This window comes from Acartia tonsa, chromosome 1 (genome assembly GCF_053477335.1).
Source record: "Acartia tonsa isolate MP-2025a chromosome 1, ASM5347733v1, whole genome shotgun sequence".
Classification (NCBI taxonomy): Eukaryota; Metazoa; Arthropoda; class Copepoda; order Calanoida; family Acartiidae; genus Acartia; species Acartia tonsa.
Window position 1 is genome coordinate 5106576 of NC_137260.1, and position 19868 is coordinate 5126443.

The 19868-nt window shown below is 30.4% G+C and overlaps 2 protein-coding genes across 2 annotated transcripts in view; both read left to right on the top strand.

Moving 5' to 3' along the window:
- Positions 1-13538, top strand: part of LOC145334875 (apolipophorins-like) — a 37259-nt gene extending 23721 nt beyond the window's left edge. The window contains exons 6-15 of the mRNA XM_080180522.1: positions 1815-1901; positions 2533-2631; positions 2984-3107; positions 5270-5323; positions 6081-6182; positions 8479-8632; positions 8946-9263; positions 9635-11781; positions 12014-12235; positions 13095-13538. Of these exons, the coding sequence (XP_080036648.1) occupies positions 1815-1901; positions 2533-2631; positions 2984-3107; positions 5270-5323; positions 6081-6182; positions 8479-8632; positions 8946-9263; positions 9635-11781; positions 12014-12235; positions 13095-13523 (3736 nt within the window). The 3' untranslated portion in view covers positions 13524-13538. The remainder of the gene's footprint in view (positions 1-1814; positions 1902-2532; positions 2632-2983; positions 3108-5269; positions 5324-6080; positions 6183-8478; positions 8633-8945; positions 9264-9634; positions 11782-12013; positions 12236-13094) is intronic.
- Positions 13539-14419: 881 nt separating this feature from the next.
- Positions 14420-19796, top strand: LOC145321711 (uncharacterized). Its single transcript, XM_080163293.1, has 4 exons — positions 14420-14611; positions 14855-15171; positions 17492-19172; positions 19771-19796. The coding sequence occupies exons 1-4, from the start codon at positions 14434-14436 to the stop codon at positions 19794-19796; spliced, it is 2202 nt and encodes a 733-aa protein (XP_080019419.1). The 5' UTR covers positions 14420-14433.
- Positions 19797-19868: the final 72 nt, after the last annotated feature.

Sequence of the window (19868 nt, forward strand, 5' to 3'; positions counted from 1 at the left end):
AGAGCATTTCACCACCTAGTTCATCATCAGAAGAAGCTGAACTATCCAGAACAACCAACGCAAAAACATTTATTGATGTGACAATGTTAGATAAAACTAAACCCCTCAAGAAAAGAATGTATTCTATTTGGGAGGTTTATCATCTTGTATACCCAGCTATGAAAATACGCAAAGCTTACTTTCTTAATGGAAAGCGTATTTAACTTAGCTTGGAATACATTTATAGTTTATTATATATGCCTATATACTGGGACTACTAAACTTTTTCTTTTTCTCTTTTTTCTTTTTTAACAACTTACCCCCATTGGAGATGCGATCCTCAATTTTCAAATTCTTTGAACGTACATATGAGACTTTTACAGAAATGCTTCGCATCCACAACTATCTATCTATGCTTGATATAAAGTCAACACTTTATGGAGCATATTATGAATATTTGATTGACGCGTGCCCTGCAATTATCTAGTAGCACTCAGGGGCAAGACACAATTACTTTAGCTAGGCCCAAGGCATTATTTGTATCAATTTATGCATTCATAGGCCTATCTTTACCTATATGACACCATATATGGGTAACGCTAGCCTATTCATGGTAATCTGTATGTGATTTGCTAATAGTATATGTTTATTAAAGATATTATGTTTATTGTTAATGTAATCATATAAACAATCAGTACAAATATGTATGCCTACAACCATGCCTGATTTACGTCACATATTAACACACAGACATTTAATTGCACAGACAAACACTAAAATCCTGGTCCAGAGCTAATGTTATAGCATGTACCTCTTGAATTTATTCAGTTATTTATTAACTCCCCTACCATCAACTTCTCTTTCTGGCTTTAAAAGGTAATGACTTAGTTGTTTGGCATGCATTGTAGTTTAAATTTAGGCCCCTTGGTACTTAGCATGAATTGAGCTCAGGCCTTATGTTAGAATTCTAACACTTAGCACAATTCACTGCTTGGGACTTAGGGCACATTTCTGTCCTACTCTACTTATAATTTTAACACTTATCCTGTAAATATTTTCATACTTAACTTATGCACTTGTAATATAAATACACTTTATAAAAACATTTTCCTTCCTTAATACTTAATATACTTATATAATTCTGATCGAATATCAAAACCAACCATTTATTCTTAGGTTAAAGCAATATAATACTTCGCGTGGGTCTTTTGTTGAGCTTCCACCAGCTCAACCAAATTCGTATTATACTTGTGGGAATAGAGGGTTAAGCATTCTAAACAAGCGAACCGACGATGAGAATGTCTATGTGTATTGTATTAAAATTAGGTTTTAGTAGTACTCATAGAAGAGCGGTCTCCATACCTAAATATGGACAAACGCCCCATTCGCACACACAAGAGCTTGATAGAAACAGATATAACTATAGTATAGTATATACTACTAAGTATAATATTATTCTTGTTATTATAGTGAGAGCTTGATAGAAACAGATATACCTATAGTATATACTACTATGTATAATATTATTCTTGTTATTATAGTGAGAGCTTGATAGAAACAGATATAACTATAGTATAGTATATACTACTAAGTATAATATTATTCTTGTTATTATAGTGAGAGCTTGATAGAAACAGATATAACTATAGTATAGTATATACTACTATGTATAATATTATTCTTGTTATTATAGTGAGAGCTTGATATAAACAGATATAACTATAGTATATACTACTATGTATAATATTATTCTTGTTATTATAGTGAGAGCTTGATAGAAACAGATATAACTATAGTATATACTACTATGTATAATATTATTCTTGTTATTATAGTGAGAGCTTGATAGAAACAGATATAACTGGAGAATGTGAGACTGTGTATACTCCCAGTGGGATCAATTGGGACCATCATACAATCAGGTCTCATATTCCAGTTGTACAAAAGCTACAACATAATTTACTTTTTTCAAAGATTGTATAGAATATATAGATAGATAAAATATAATGGAATATGGAAAGAAAATGAAGTAGCTTTTGATAGGTTATTTTAGGTCAAGTTAGGTAAATTTTAATGATTGCCCAGCAATGTTAGGAAATAGACACCGCAGGGTTAGAGTCCCTAAACTTCTTTCCATTATCCAAAATAATATATCAATACATTTTTTTCATTGAACTAATTCATCATTACAAACAATAATAAAATTGATTTAAAACATTCATAAATTGTTTTATATATATTTACATTCCTAAAATGTTTTTTTTCTTTTACTGAATAAAATTAGCTCAAATATTCTTTCTTATGACATAATTTCCTTGTTCTGAAATCATAATACTAAAATGTTTTTCTAACTTGACATTTTTTTGTAAAGTACAATGCACTATATATACAGAAAATATTTCCAATAAGTAAAATGTTTGTATCTTTCCAGAGCTAAACATCTCTTTACAGGGATCTAAATGGATAAAACAATGGCCAAAAAATTGTTGTACATTCCCAAGTATAATACACAAAATTAGCATTTTTATAACAAGAAAAATATTTTTTCTTCAGGAAAGAAAAGAAGATGGAAACGTGTCTAAGCAACCAAGTTCTGTATCAGTATGCTTTGAATATACCAGATATCAATATCCAACATCTGCCTTTGTTGAGGTAATTTTGTTTTTATTGTCTTTTAAAACTAATTTGAATATCTTAAAAAACTCAAGTATAGACCCTTACATAGACAACCATGGGGGGTGGGGGGTAATTTGGTGTTTATCCCCCCTTAAACATTAAAATTCCTCAAAATTGTGAAAAAATACTACATTAAATTACCCCCCACCCCAGTCCTTTGAAATCCCTCATTTTACTCCCATTTAAATAAATGCTTGGGATTCTCTTGACTTTTATTTTAGTAAATATATGTTTAAGAATTAAAATATTATAATTCTTTCAAAAGGATTTTTGAAAAATTCCTTTATCAATTCCAATTTTTTTTGATCTCAGAGTATTTTTTTATCAGGTCGAAGCATGGATGTGATATAACAGTAAACAGTGGGAAGCTTATCAAATCTGTTTGTAAAGAGGATCATCAGTTTAAACCATTCAGTAATGGGGACAATGGAGCTATGAGTCTTATCAGTCAGGTAGGATTAGTCATTTATTCACAACTCTGTTTTAAAATGAGGACAATAGAGCTAAACAAATGAGTTTTATTAGTTAGGTATGATTAGTAATTTTTCATAACTCTATTATAAATAGAGAACAATAGAGTCTTATCAGTCAGGTATGATTAGTCATCTATTCAAAACTCTGTTATAAATTGAGAACAATGGAGCTATGAGTCTTATTAGTTAGGTATGATTAGTCATATATTCATAACTCTATTATAAATAGAGAACAATTGAGCTATATGAGTATTATGAGACAGGTATGATAAGTCATCTATTCATAACTCTATTATAAATTGAGGACAATGGAGATATATGAGTTTATTAGTCTGGTATGATTAGTCATCTATTCATAACTAGGAGGACAATTGAGCTATATGAGTGTTATGAGGCAGGTATGATTAGTCATCTATTCATAACTCTATTATAAATTGAGGACAATGGAGATATATGAGTGTATTAGTCAGGTATGATTAGTCATATATTCATAACTCTATTATAAATAGAGAACAATTGAGCTATATGAGTCTTATTAGTTAGGTATGAATAGTCATCTATTTAAAACTCTAGTATAAATTGAGGACAGGAATATATTAGTGTATTAGTCAGGTATGATTAGTCGTCTTTTTATAACTCTATTATAAATTCAGGACAATTGAGCTATATGAGTATTATGAGACAGGTATGATTAGTCATCTATTCATAACTCTATTATAAATTGCGAACAATAGAGCTAGGAGTCTTATAAGTCAGGTAAGATTAGTCATCTATTCATACTTCTATTATAACATGAGGACAATGGAGCTATGTGTCTTATCAGTCAGGTATGATTAGTCATCTATTCATAACTCTATCTATAATACAAAGTAGAACGATGTCCGTCTGTCTGTCCGTCTGTATGCCTGTCCGTCCGTCCGTCCCTTAAGATCTCGGTAACCACTGAACCGATCGGATTCTACTCTTCAGGAAATATACCTGCTGGTTCTGTGGTGGTTTTAGGCTATTTTCTTGGAGGGTGGGACACCCCAAACCCTCTCAAAAACCAAACCCCCCCTCACCTTTTTTTTCCGTGGTCCTTTTACGTATTTCGCCAAAAAAAAAATTTTATCACCTCTTGGGGCAAAGCCCCTAGAGGCTAGGGGCGAAGCCGCTAGTTATAAATAAAGGACAAAGAGCTACACCGTAAAGGAGATCTTTCGGTACAGACAAACAGACACAGATCCTGTTACCTTTATAAGTATGATATTGAAAAAGTCTCATAGTCATAAATATATTTACAACTTTCATCAAGCCTTTTCATTAATTTAGAGAAGTTCTTGAAGTTTTCTGTGGCAAGGTTTAATCAAATTTATTAAAGTTTGAAGAAACATAAAACATAGTACTGCAACAATGGATGTAGAATATACGTGGATATTATGACAGGGGAAAGTTGTCGTCAATTCAGGTTGCTAACATGGACATGATTTATTGGCCAATTCGTTCAGAGGGGATGGGGTAAAGAAGGTGGAATCTTATTTTTGCTATTTGCGAGCATTACTTTTTCAGAGTACATGATAATCTGATGTAAGATCCATGTAATAATAAATCCATAACTGAAACAAAATCTCAAGGCACAAATCTATGGTAAACCTCTGTATTCTAGGTTTTTAACAAAAAATAATGATAAATAGATTTCTCGTATTCATTTGAATCCGGTAGATAGGAACCGGTTCTCATGAATACGAAAAAACTATGTCTAGCATCGTATTATATCCAGGTTTCTTCGAATATAGAAATATACAATCATAAGATTAAAACCAGTTTTTTTAGCCGGTGCCTTCGGCACCACGGGGCTAAAAAAAACTAGTTTTAATCTTATAATTGTATATTCTATATCCGCGGAAAGCCGTTTATAATACGATACGAGAAATAACTATTCTCGTATTCATTCCAATCCGGTGGATAGGAACCGGTTCTCATCCATACGAAAAAACTATGTCTAGCATTGGTTTTAATCTTATAATTGTACATTCTATATCCGCGGAAAGCCGTTTATAATACGATGAAAGAAATAACTATTATAAGTTTAATTATATTGTTTTGTCAAGCTTTAAAACACTAACTGTGAAGACTATTTTTAATCATATTTTTATCTTAAGGTGTTAAGTTTTGAAGAAGAAACGCCTGGAAAGTTAACTTCAGATGGATTTAAGGTGAAAATTTTATATTTTTGTTTTATTTGTAGAATATTTTTTGATTGGGTTTTTTTGTGTAAATTTTTTCCTAAAATATAAAATTGAACAGATTTTTAAAAATCTTTGAGCAATTATTGACATTTTTTACTTTAGCTGAGAAAAAAAATGCACAAAAGACAGATTAATTCTATCTTTTATTTGAATTTTTATGTTTTACTGTTCTGAATTTAGTAATACAGATATGACTTACTAATAAGTATCTCCAGGATTGGTTCCATGCCCAATAATATCCGCTTAATTAGAACCGATTCTAAGCCCTATTGAAAAATCATGAACAGCATCGTATTATAGCCATTTTTTCGTGAATATTAAATTAATATTGTCATAAGTTTATTACATAAGTTTTTTAACCTGACCAATTGGCCCCTCGGGGTTAATAAAATTGTTTTTAATGTCGAAGGAGAGCTGTTTATAATACGATGCGATAAATAACAATCCTTTCGATGCATTGAGTTTACTGTCCTTTACATTAATTTAATAACGGATATAGGATATACGTGAATATACAGGGGACAAATTGTTATCTATTTAGCTTGCTAATATGGATCTCATTTATTGGTCACTTCGTTCATCCAGTAGAAGGGAGGGGGATGGGGTAAAGGGGTTCGATATGGGGGTATCGTTATATTAGCCTATTACAAGTTTTACTTTATTAGAGTAAATGATAATCTTGGTGTAAGATACAAGTAATAATAGATCCATTGCAATCTTTCAGGCGAGGACAAACCTGAAGTTTGTGCACAACCATGAGCGAGCTGACGACAGTGCTGACCAAGAACATGTTCTCTCATTGCTGCGCAGCTACTCCACAATCAAGGCACACATGTGTTTCAATATTTTTATCGAAAAAAATAAGAAAATCATAGTTATCGCATCGTATTATATACAGCTTTCCTCGTATTTTAAAATGAATAATTCTAAGGTCGAAGGCCCAAGATAACTCTGGTATTAATTTTATACTTTTTAAAAGCGAAGCTTTTCTATAATTAGGGTCGGTCCGTCCGTACGTCCGTCCGTCCGTCCGTAACGGATAGCTTTTTTCATTAATTTAGGCATGTTAGAATTGTCCTATCGATTTCAAATTTTGAATGGTGATTCCTTTAGTAGTTAGGTATGATCTAGAAAGCGCAGCAACTCTATAATCATTACCAAAATGTCCGTACGTCCATTTTAAACATGTTTTTTACTTTTTTAACAACAAATATTTATGTGAACTAATCATCCATTTTAAACATTTTTTTACTTTTTTAACAACAAATATTTATGTGAACTAATCATCTGATTGATCTGATTTGTGGTACATTGATTCCTGGGACAACAAAGTATAATGTAATAAGAGAAGCAACTCTATAATCAAGACCTAGAAATGTAAGTATGTCCATAAACATTATCCTGAATCAAGCAGTTTTTCTCAACAAATTTACTTACAATTTTATTTTGACCCTTATACATTTATATTATGATTATTCAGTTCTGACACTATACAAGTGTTAATGTCCGTTTGTCCTACCGTTTCAGTGCTTCGCTTTGATGGATGTTGTCATCCTTGTTATTTTGATATTTGTGAAAAATTGTATGTAATGCAATTCTAAATATAAATGATTTTTCAGTATGGCTAAAAACCGGTTGTAATCCAACGGATATCATTCGATTTCGAAGCCATACTTGATAAGCCCTGGAATTATGGAACAAAAAGTCCAGCCGTTTACGAGATCTTAGGGGATTTATAGAATAGATAGATAGACACACATCCTAAATAGTAATTATAAGGACAAAATGAAATTTAGAATACATTTAAGGCAAAGAAGTGTCTTTATAACTGTTTTTGATATATACTAAGACAGATACCAATATTTATATATCTATTGAACATGAATCTTTAAAGAAAAATTAGACAATTACGTATAAAAAGATTAAACTTGTTTCTTCAATTCAAATTCCTCAATGTGGAAATTTATGTTTAATCTTTTTATTCCATTTCTCATTCAAAATACAACTTACATAAATGTATTATCTTGAAGATTTTAGCTAGAGGGCAATAAAATACTTTTTTGGGGGGGAGGGGGGCCGGGGAGGTTTGGTTATAACATCATATTTTTAATGAAAAATGCAAAAGGATTGCATAAATTTTTAAAATTTAATTATTTTCCAAATTCTTTTTTTTGAGGGGGAGGGTTGTGGTATTTATCCCCTCCCCCCCCCCTTCCTGGATGTCCTTGTATGTATATTTTAAAAAATAAATATAATTACTCCATCTGTAAAACAAAATTATTTGTGGAGTAGTTAGAAACTAACTGTCAAATTTTAATAAAATTCTCAAAAGTTTTTAATGAATGAGAGAAGGTGTTTATAAAACTTTGGGGAACTTCATAGATTAGAGTCAAATGTTCCTTCTCTCCCTTATTTTCTTTCTAAAACGGAATATCTATCTAGTAATCATGTTATAGCGGAAAATTACTAAAATTACTGTAATTACGTTTTCTTAACCTAATTTCTAAACAATAACTTAATTTTCCCTCAAGTGAAAACAAAACAAAATTATAACAAAACCAATCTTTATTTAGAAGCCCTTTTAAAATATAACAATAGTGGTAGAAATTAAACATAATAATTTTATTTACATAATAATTTCTAAACAATAACTTAATTTCTCTCAAGTGAAAACAAAACAAAATTATAACAAAACCAATCTTTATTCAGAAGCCCTTTTAAAATATAACAATAGTGGTAGAAATTAAACATAATAATTTTATTCACTGTACACATTACATTAACAATAAAGACTCAATTGAAAAAAAATCGGAGAATTTTCAAGCCTTTCAATACAAATTTGAATAATTTAAATGGATTATGTCCTAAAAAATTTTAACTCGTCATAGATTTAATTTTAAAAATATTAAATATAAATTATGACATGTATATCTTAAAATTGTTTCATACAAATATTTATTTCTAGATTAAAACTTTTATGAGATCTTATTGTATCTCATAATTCCTTTTCCAAGCTTTTACTTGAAAACAAAACTTTTGCAATATCTTAAACCATTTGTACCCTCCAGTTAACCTACCATACTTTTAATTATATCTGTAGACATAATGTGAACTCTTGACAGGAATCAGAAATATCCACCTTATTCAACAATCTTGTCTACTCTCTGAGAAACTTGGATCAGGCTCAGTTGTTAAGATCCTTCAGAAGCATCCAAGATCATCCAGAGACCAAACATTTCTTCCTGGATGCTCTTCCAATTTTAAAAACAGATGCAGGTAAAGTCTACTTGAAAAAAAGGAAATATTATATATTTACAAATATTTTTATCATTTCAACATGCAGGATCTAATTGATTTTTTCTTGCCAAAATTTTATATAATTCTACAAAGAGTCATAAGCTACTTAGATCTATTTGAAAGTTTTAGCAACCTTTCATTTTCATTTTGTCTTTCATTTTATCCAAAACTCTGCCATAACTTAGTTAAATTGATTTAAGTTAAGCTAATAATTTCCAAGCTAAATTTCTCAGTCATTTTCAATACCTATATTCTTTTCTTTAAACTTAAAAATCTATAAATTTATTTTAAGGTGTAAGCTTAATGAAAGAAATCATAGTGAGTGGAGGAGTAGATTCTGAAAAGATTGATTCCTGGTTCAACTCCCTAATATATTACAAGAATCCAACCAGAGCTATGATATCAATCCTCTCCCAGATGTTATATGAACCTAGGAAGTCATCAATATTAGGAGTTAGTACTCTTATCAGCACATTCTGTTCTAATCATGAAAGTTGCTTTGAGTTTCCTGAAGTTCAAGATGCTCTTAGAATTCTTCAATCACTGCTAGGTGAATCTTGTGAAGCTAACAATCCCCAAGAAGAAGATATAGTCATACTTGCTCTTAAAGGTTGGAATAAGTTTCATCAAATCTATAATTTGTAAGAACTTTTTTATTATTAACAAACTAGTGACTGTGCCCCTTGCATCTAGGGGCTCTGTAATCAACGGTTAGGGTAGGGTAGAAAAAAAGCCTGAAATCATACCAGAATCCATGTAAATTCCAATTGAAATAGCCTAAAACCATCCAAGGACATATTTCAAGCTTCCCAAAAAATAGAACTCATTTGGTTATCGAAATTTTAAGCCTCAAAAGAAATAGGATAATGTATAACTTAAATGTTTTATTAAAGTTCTTCATTCTTTTTAAGTTATGATTAATTACATAAGTTTACATAAATTTTCATTTATTTGGACATCAAACTTTTTCCAATTGAAAAGGAATCAGAAACATTAGAGGCTATTATGAAGAAGGAACTGTAATAAAGAACTGCTATGAATCAAAACAGAATAGTTACTGGGTAAGATTAGCTGCTCTTGACACTATGAGAAGAATGTCTTGTTCCTTTCCAAACAGAGACAAAAGTTTGATCCAGCTAATGAATGACAAACAGGAAAATTCAGAAATGAGAATAGGTGCTTATCTAGTTCTGTTTGATTGTCCTTCAGATGCTAATGTCAAAGCTATTATAGAGTTGATGGAGACAGAAGAAGTTAATCAGGTTGGATCCTTTATGTGGACTCATCTGACAAACATTCAAGAATCTAAAAGCAAGGACAGGTGGAAAGTTTATCTTAAAAACTTTATTGGCAGTGAGGTAATGCAGAATAAATGGAACACTGATCCGAGAAAATTTTCAAGAAATCTTGAAGTTTCTCATTTTATAAATGACTATAGAATTGGTGGATCTTTAGATACTAATATAATATTTGCTGAAGAAAGTTATATACCAAGATCAACAATGCTTAACTTTACTGCTAACATCTTTGGAGAAAACATAAATGTTTTTGAAATTGGTGGAAGAGTTGCTGGCTTTGAGGATACAGTTGAAGATTTATTTGGTCCTCAAGGTTATCTTAAAGAAGATACAATTTACAAGTTTGTAAAAAGTCTGAGACAGAAAAGAAGCACAGAATCTGATTTGGAAAGTCTAAACAAAAAATACAAAGCTGGGCTTAGAGAAAGTATTCCAAGAGGAAACATGTACATGAGATTCTTTGACAAAGATGTTTATTATAATTCATTTCAAGGAATAAGTTCATTGCTAGACAAGTCAATGACACAGATTATGCATTCATTTGGTTTTTCATCACAAGCTAATAAAATTAGTTACTCACATTCCAACATGTTTCTTGATGGATCTGTTATCATACCAACTGTCTTAGGCATGCCTTTAAATTTAACAGTAAATGGAACCAGTACACTTAGATTCAACTCTGAAAACAATATTGATATTAAAAATTTGTTTTCCAAGGGTCAAGCAATAGTACATTCTAAAATTGATCCTGTTATGAATCTTGAGATATCTGCTTTAATGAGTGTAGATGCTTTTTATGCCAAGACTGGTCTAAAATCAGTTACAAGACTTCATACTTCAACCTTTATTGATATCCATGCTGAAATAGATGGAGGAAAACTTGCCAACTTGCAAATTAATTTACCACATGACAAATCTGAAATTCTAGAAGCATCAGCAGACTTTTCTATTTTTACAAATCATGAATTTAAACCTCTTGAAACTACACATGAACAGGAAAGTATTAATACCTGCAGTCCTACACTTCTCAGTGATACACTTGGACTCAAATACTGCTTGACAGGAAGTTATTATTCTAGCTCTACTTCAGATGCCCCTAAGTGGTATTTCAGAGGACCAGTAAGAGCAGAAATAACAATGATGAAAGCTGATAAGTTTGATAGCATAGTTGCCAACTATAAATGGAAAAAAGAGGCAAAATTTACAAAAGGTGAAATGCAAAGTATTGATGTTGTCATTGATACCCCTGGTTCTACTATCAACAGAAAATCATATCTTCAAATTCAGTTCAACAATCTGCTGTCCTATTTTATATTTGATCTGAGTATACCTTTAAGAGAATCCCATATTCTTATTGAATATGACTGGAGTAATCTTAGAAAAATAATTAGAGGTAGATTTAGAAGATTAGGTTCTGATGTTATCAACTTTCAAACTAAACTTGATGCTTATCCAAGAAAATATGAAGGAGTTGTTGATTTAACATTTTTAGATACTCAAATACTCAACTGGAAAGGAACATTTTATAACATCAGTAACAGGTACAGAATTGATGCAACACTGAACAGCTACTACCACAAACCTGTTCTTATCAAGGGCAACTATAGGGTAAAGGATGGAACTTGGAGACACACAACTATGGTAACATCAGATGATTTAGAGTGTTCTTTGAGGGGTACTGCTTATAGAACAAGAAATGGTTTTAAATCAGATTCAAAGATCAATTACAATATATGGGGGACATATGAAGGAAAGGTGCAAGTAATGAACAAGTACAGAGCTGTGCAAAGTGGCATGCTGGACAAGAAAGATATCAGCTTCCATATAAAGGTAAAATTTTATCATTGATTTTTGTTTAAGTTTTTAATGTGACTGAGGGCATATCTGTAAATAAGCAAAAGCTGAAAACAATTGTCGTAATTAATTAATTTTCAATTAATTAAAGCCTGTTTAAACTTTTGTTCACTTGGGAGGGATTTAAATATTATGCACAAACAATATATGGCCTAAACCCCTTAGATCAAGCAACAAATGTTTACAATAGATAATCTAATTATTTTAGCCATCAGCCTATCCAGATTATGATATAAAAGTTGATTGGACAATAGAACAAAGTGTGGACTTCCTCAAGAATAAAATAGAGATAAGTTTGCATGATGATGTCTGGTTCATTGATCAACAATTTGATTCAAGAGCAAATATGAAAGAACAAGAGTTAATAGTTCAGCTTGGTGTTAGATGTCCTAACAGAGCAGTCATTTATGGAATAGATTTTCATCATAAGGTAGGGGTTTTTTTGTAAACTGACTTTAAGGATTTTTTTCCTCATATGTATCTTCTGGAATAATACACGGCAGCGATGTTGAAAAGAGACTATCCAAGGAAAAACACACAGCTCAATTTGTAGGAATATATTTCGATTAAATCACATCTAATCCTTGTCAACCTGCACAAAATTAACCATATTTCAAATATTTATAGTAAAATCAGATATATATTTTGAAAAAAATTAGGTTATTTTAAAGTAAAGAAACAACAAAATAATAAAAAAGTGCTTGAAAATACAAAGAAAAAGTTAAATGTATTATAATGAATATGGTTATCCCTTCTATTATTCTTTACTGTACAAAGGTTTGTTTGAAACTGAGCAATTTAACCGCTGGTTTTGGTGTAAAGGGAAGGGGTAGAAGGGATGGGGGTTTAAAAGAATCAAAGTTCAAAAGAATGAAAGTTTTGTACTGTATGACTTTTGTTTTTTTTAAAATATTGCAATTAGCAAAACAGAAATATGTGAATGTGTTGGATATATTTCATATCTATAATTTCATCAGATTTGAAATTTACTTTATAAAATTATTTTTTTCTATGAAGTTACAGAATTTTTATAATTCAAAGTAGTAGGGTAAGTGTTAGTCCGTCCACATTAAATTTGTGTATCTTAATTAGGTTTGAAATGGCTTGGCTTAAAGTGGTAGAAAATATTTTTTTTTTTTTTAATCTTAACAAGTCCACATACTTATCATGACTAAAAAATGCTTCCCTAAACATTTTAAACCACTTGATCTAGCCCTTTTAGTTTGATAAGCAGAGCTAAACTAGTTAAGTAAAAATATAAAAAGATGTTATAATCTTAAAATCTTTAGATGGTGTCTGGAGTTGACAATGAAAGTTTCAACAAATTACTTCTCCAACTATCAGAAGCTTTCAAAGCTGAGGTCTACATCAAGCACAAAGAGAAGAGTTTCCCTTATCACTTTGAAGCTGAAGGAGGAATTATATTTGGTGATAAAAAGCTTGCTCTAGGAGTTTCACTATACAACCCTGGAGTTGATGATAAAACTTATATTGGCAGTATGCAACTATTTCTACCTAACAAGAAAGAAGGACAGATAAATTTTTCCCTTGCACGTGGAAATTCCCAATTTCTTGACTACCATCTAGCATCGAATGCAACATTTACTGACCAGAAACCAATTTCTGTTGTTGGAAAGATTGTTTATACTGATGAATCTGCTGAAGGTGACTTTATTTGGAAGTATGATGATACTACATACAAGGAAAAGACCAAATAAGCTGATGCTAATTTAAAACTACAAATAATGCTATCCATTCTCAAATCTTTGGTGTTCCTTTGCAAATCTATGTATACAGTCGGTATGTCAGTAAAACTAAGGAAAAATAACTTTATGTTTTAAGTAACTATTGAAGATAGATGGCAGAATTATAATTTTGAGTTTCCTTTTTCCATACAGTATAAAGTACATATCTTTATCTTTGGTCTGTAAGTAATGCTCCTTAATCGTTGGCTTAACAACTTAGGGGACTTTTATTGAAGTTTGATTGGTTGGTTCAATGACTTTGTGAGTCCAAAAATTTCGACCACTAATTATAATGTAAGGAAGGGGTAATTTTGTGTATCATCATTGGGATATACATAGGCCACTGTCTTATCCGTTTAGATCCTTGTTTTGTTTGTATCACATACAAACTTTTTAAATAAAAACATCAACAAGTGACTTACTTAGCTTCTATTAAAAAAATATGGCTATTTTTTTATGATTCATCAGAGAAAGACTAAACTACATAACTTTTGTGTCACTTTTGAGAAAGACGATTCCCTTTTCTCCCATCTCTTTTGAAGAGATTTTCTTCCCCCCTTCTCTTTTTCTTTTTCCTTTATATGACGTCATATGAATCGTCTTCCTCAAAAGTGACACAAAAGTTATGTAATTTAGTCTTATTCATTCATCTTCTTCAAGATCAAATCTACCAAACAGTTCACACTTACTCTTTTCCCCATTGTAATAGATAGCTTTTATTGAGTGGCAAATTCATTTTATTTTAATTAAAATTCTTTTGACTGAAATAAAGCATTTGATCCTACAAATACAGACACAGGAAAAAAAATTAGCATAAAAAAGTTTTTTAAAAAAATATTTTTATCAATTTGGTCTGTTACTCCAGGCAAGCTTTGAACATGACATGCTAGGTAATACTAAAATAAGAAGCCAGTTTAGCCTTTTTGGAGTTGATTATGAGGGTGAAGTTAATCTACGAGCTGGTGATGTTGAAAAAGAAGTTCTTATTGATGTGAAGGGCACAAGAAGAATATATGTTGCTGTCAAGTATATGGCTGATCTTACTAAACTTCAACTAAAAGGTAAATTATTTAAGATTATTTATTGTAAGTTAATTAACCTTTTAAAATTTTTTATTATTGTGACTTAAAAGCTTAAAATTAAGCAATATATAATTTGTTTTCCTTTCCTTAGGCTAAACGTTATTTTTAAATGAAACTTTATAGTAAAGGTTTTATTAACAAACAAAAAAACAGTAAAATAATATTTTTTTCTCAGCGTAAGACATCAAAAATAGTTGACTCTCAGATTTGTATGTATTTCAGGCTACTGGAACAAAGATGTTGATGATAACAAATCCATCCAGCTTAATATTCTTGTTAGAGATTCAATCATACTAGCTGAAATTTCATTAAATGGAAAATCTGGCAAAATTGAGCTTGGCTATTCACAACAATCAATATCTGGAAAAGTTATCTGGGGAAGCTTTAGCAGTGAAGTTAACCTTATTCTTCAGTTTGAATCAAAACATGTGGAAGTTTTATTATCAGTTAAGACAAGCTTGACTGCACTCAAAGATATTACTCTTCATCTTCTATTAGCAACTAAGGGCACAGATCTTGGAAAATCTACTGAAACAAAGGTAAAATTTATTAACATTTTACAGAAGATTTTTCCATGAAAATATTTTTATCACATTTTCTTTTTTGTTGCCATCACCCATTCAAATACAAAATTTAAAGGATATCATTAAACAAATATTTACAGAATTAAATTAAGCAATAAAAATCTATTAAAGGACGCCTGCAAGAATTACCACGCTTTAATGGCTAAAAGACTGCCACAAGTAGACCCAATACCCCAAATTTAAAGCCTTCAGCTTCAATGACAAAAAAGTTCTAGGCATTTCAAAATAGCATTTTATGTACAATAAAAATTTTGAAAGATTTCCAATGGTCATAAATGCCTAGACACAAAATTATAACCTTATCTTTGTCAGAAACTTAAATTGCAGGTAACTGATTACATTTCTAAAATAAAAACACCACATTTCATAGTCAAAATCTATGAAAAAAATTCGATTTAAATTGCATTTGTAAACAAAAATCATAGCGGAAACAAAGGGGGAAACTCAGCTGCGATTGGTTGCTTAGCTGATTCAGCCTTCTGATTGGCTACAGTACACTTTCGGTACAATGCAAGTTAAACTTATTTTTTTTTTTATGATTTTGACTATAAAAAATGGGTATTTTTATTTTAAAAATATAATTAGTTACTAGTAACCTAAATTTATGACAAAAATAAGCTTATAATTTTGTTTCCTGTCCACATAGGTTAATTTCAAAATTTCTAACATTAGAATTGAAATTCTTTCAAAATTTTGTACATAAAATGTTATTTTAAAATGCCTAGAACTTTTTTGTTATAAAACCCCGAACAAACATATTATGCAAATCTAAATTTTCAAAATAGCAGCTTTATTATTCATTTAGGATGATTTTACAATAAATATGAAATGTAGATGCCTCTTTTAGTTACAAAATTCCACTGTTATTTTTTAATTAATCAGCACCAATAAAGCACAAGATCTCAAAAACAGCATTTGGGGGAAATACTGGTGAACAAACATATTATGCAAATCCAAAACAAAGCAATAAAAAAAGGTTTTTTTGGCACTTTTCTCCTCTTTTAAAGATTGATTATGATAAAATAATATTTTTTTAAGGGATTTATGCATTAATTATTATGAAATATAGTATAAGGTAGAAATTAATGATTTTTCTAAATAAGAAATGTTTGAAAAAAATAAATTCGATCCCTATCACTTTAGAGGACAGCTGCTGACCCCCAGTCTTATGGATGAACCTAAATACATGTTAAAGATAAAAATTACCCTAAAAAAGTATACAAAAATTTTTTTTTTATGTGTTAAAAAAATTCATTTTAAAATCTTGATTTTGAGGATGATGACCTTTCAGATGCTCCTGTTGGTGGTGATGGTGAGCCAAATGTTATCTAAGTACATGCCCATTACAACAACTTGTCTATTAACCTATGTACCATTTTTTGTAGTCATAGAAGCCTCCAATGGAGCCTTCCAACAAGAAATATAACCATCTTCTAAAAACTACAGTATTCACCTTATGAATTGAAGTAAATAAAATTGCATTTCTTTTCTTTTTTAATAACACTGGGCTGGAGGATGCTATAACTACAAAAATTGGATCATAGTTTAATATATAAGTTGTCATCATGGACATGCACTATGATAACATTTGGCTCACCATCACCACCAATAGGGCATCTTAAAGGTCATCATCCTCAAAATCAAGATTTTAAAATTGATTTTTTCAACACACCAAAAAATATTTTTGTATAATTTTCAGGGTAATTTTTATCTTTAACATGTATTTAGGTTCATCCATAAGACTGGGGGTCAGCAGCTGTCCTTTAAAGTGAGAGAGTTGAATTTATTTTTTTCAAACTTTTCTTATTTAGAAAAATCATTAATTTCTACCTTATACTATATTTCATAATAATTAATGCAAAAATCCCTTTAAAAAATATTATTTTATCATAATCAATCTTTAAAAGAGGAGAAAAGTGCCAAAAAACCTTTTTTTTATTGCTTTGTTTTGGATTTGCATAATATGTTTGTTCACCAGTATTTCCCCAAAATGCTGTTTTTGAGATCTTGTGCTTTATTGGTGCTGATTAATTAAAAAATAACAGTGGAATATTATATCCAAAAGAGGCATCTACATTTCATATTTATTGTAAAATCATCCTAAATGAATAATAAAGCTGCTATTTTGAAAATTCAGATTTGCATAATATGTTTGTTCGGGGTTTAGAAGCTAGAGGCTTCAAATTTGGGGTATTGGGTCTACTTGTGGAAGTCTTTCAGCCGTCAAAGCGTGGTATTTCTTGCAGGCTTCCTTTAACAATTCATGTTTTTTTAGGTTGAGATAAAGTTAAATGAATATCATCACATGGCTAGATTTCTTCACATCAAAGAAAAAACAAGAAAAATCTTCCTGGAAACAATTTCAACATTTGATCCTTTCAATGCCATATTCTTGGATTTAGAATTACTTTTTGATGATCTAAAATCTGATATTGATTTTCTGTTCAAATATCATGAATTTTATGTTAAACTTAACATTGATCATTTGATTGATAATAGAGAAAAATTTGATGTAAAAGGAAGCTGCAAAGTTGAATCTTCTCTACAATTCATCAAAAATTTAATATTTATTTATAACATAAAGTGGAATCAAACTAATGAAATAAATTCTTTGATTAAGCTTGACTTTAATGACAAGAATGTTCTGAATGCCAAAGTTAATGGTACAGCTGATAATGAAAAAGTAGACACTGATTTCATCATTGATCTTGCTATAAAAAGCTTCAAAGAGAAATATTTTGGTAGTCTTCAATGTATCATGATCAATCATGAAATAAATACAAAGCTGAAATTAAACACAAGACTTTCATCATACGATGCAACACTGAATATAAACATATCTGAGGAAATGATGGTATCTGGTACATTAGAAAGTAGTGGAGCTGTTCCAATAAGATCATGGTTTACAATATCAAGCAACAGAACAGAATATATTGTTCATGCTGAAGTTAAGCTTGCAGATATCCAATATTTTGCTTTAAATCTTGAATATAAGAATGATGATAATGGCTATGTTATCACAACTGCTGTCAATGTATTCCTAAGAGTTTATGCTTTTAAAGTTAGTTTGGTTCCAGGAAAGGTTTTACTGCTCATTGAAGATAAAATGGAGAGTGATATCTTTAATAAAGTATTTCTGCAACTGAAAACTCAGGAAGCTACAGAATTAGTTCCTGAGCACAAAGGAAGTCTCAAGTTTAGTGTTCAAACAGAGTATGAAGTATTTGATGGCATTGATGCTTACTTCAGATATCATGGCAATAGTGTGAAACAAAAAGCTGAAGCCAACTTTAAATATAAAAATTATTTTGTTGAAAGCAAAGCATATAACAAAAACAACAATGATGATACTGATGTGTTGAAAATTTCAATGTTTACAAACTTTATGAACAGAAATATGAGTTATTCAATTCAGTCGAAAACAAAAGAAAATTATATTGATTTGCTCTTCACAGTAAATGAAGATTCTTATGAATACAATCTAAACCTGGAAGCTAACCTTGAATTTGCCAGAAAATCAATAAACTTAAGAGCTTTTGGAACAGATGGAAATTGGACCCTCCAATCATTAGCTGAACATGGTCAAAATGAAATCCATCTTGATTGTTCCTTCGTTGATAGAAAGGATTTAACTTTTAAATTTACTGGAAATTGTCATCTAAATGAAAAAGATAAAAATCTTAATTTATCCTTTATTACTCCATTTACTGACAAACTAACAGTGAAAGCTAATCTTCGCATGCTTGATGAAATTCGATTTTCAGTTGATATTTCCCAACCTTCATTTGTTTATGCAAAAGCGTCTGCTAGAATGCAAACAACACATAACAAAGTAGACTTACAGGCTAAATTTGACTTCAAGAGTTTAATATTTCTACCAGTGACTGAATTTAATTTTCAGGAATGTCAATATCATAGCTTATTTTTAGTAGTGAAGCTACTCTATAATTTGAACCGTCCATCTGTCTGTCCGTATTTCTTAGTTTGGGGGAAACGTGATTTTCTCGGCTCCTATAAAAAATAAAAGGCTGAAACTTTTTGACAACATTCCCATCATTAATAAGCACAATTAACTAAAAACATCAATTGTTTGAAGAAAACAACAATGACAGTCAGACTGCCTTTTTGCAGGTTTTTGGCTAATTTTATATATTTTTTATTTCCTTGGTAGTTTTGGTCAGATTTTCAAACTTTTTTTGCAATGCCAGTATCAAAATATTTTTTCCCATTGTTATGCGCATATAGTATGTAATTTAAAAAATATAACAAGGTTATGTGTTTATTTTCTCCAATAAATCAATTCTTGATTTTAATAAATACACTTTCAATCTACTTTTACGTATTCCCATTCACCATTTTTTTTTTGCTTCGCTACTTATGGATGTTTTCATCCTTGTTTTCTAATAGTTCTTAAAAGAGTACTTTCTGTGGTTTTCCTCAAAGTGCCTAGTCGAGCAGAGAACCCCCCCCCCCCCCTCATACTTATTTCAAATAAATCGAAAATAAAGGGGAGGGATCTTTTATTTGTTTATTGGCTATATTTGGTTTGTGTAGCCCTGCAGGGTAAGATATGGGTCTAGCAGGCATTGAAAAAAATACCTCCTTAGTTTCAGTTCACAAAAGGCACTTTGGGGGAAAGTATCATTCTTTCT

Excerpts from the sequence above, each read along its gene's own strand:
- LOC145321711 (XM_080163293.1), top strand. The coding sequence starts at position 14,434 with ATGCTAGGTAATACTAAAATAAGAAGCCAGTTTAGCCTTTTTGGAGTT. Across the intron at positions 15,172-17,491 it reads GAAAATCTACTGAAACAAAG|GTTGAGATAAAGTTAAATGA; the intron begins GTAAAATTTATT and ends ATGTTTTTTTAG. Across the intron at positions 19,173-19,770 it reads GCTACTCTATAATTTGAACC|CCCTGCAGGGTAAGATATGG; the intron begins GTCCATCTGTCT and ends TGGTTTGTGTAG.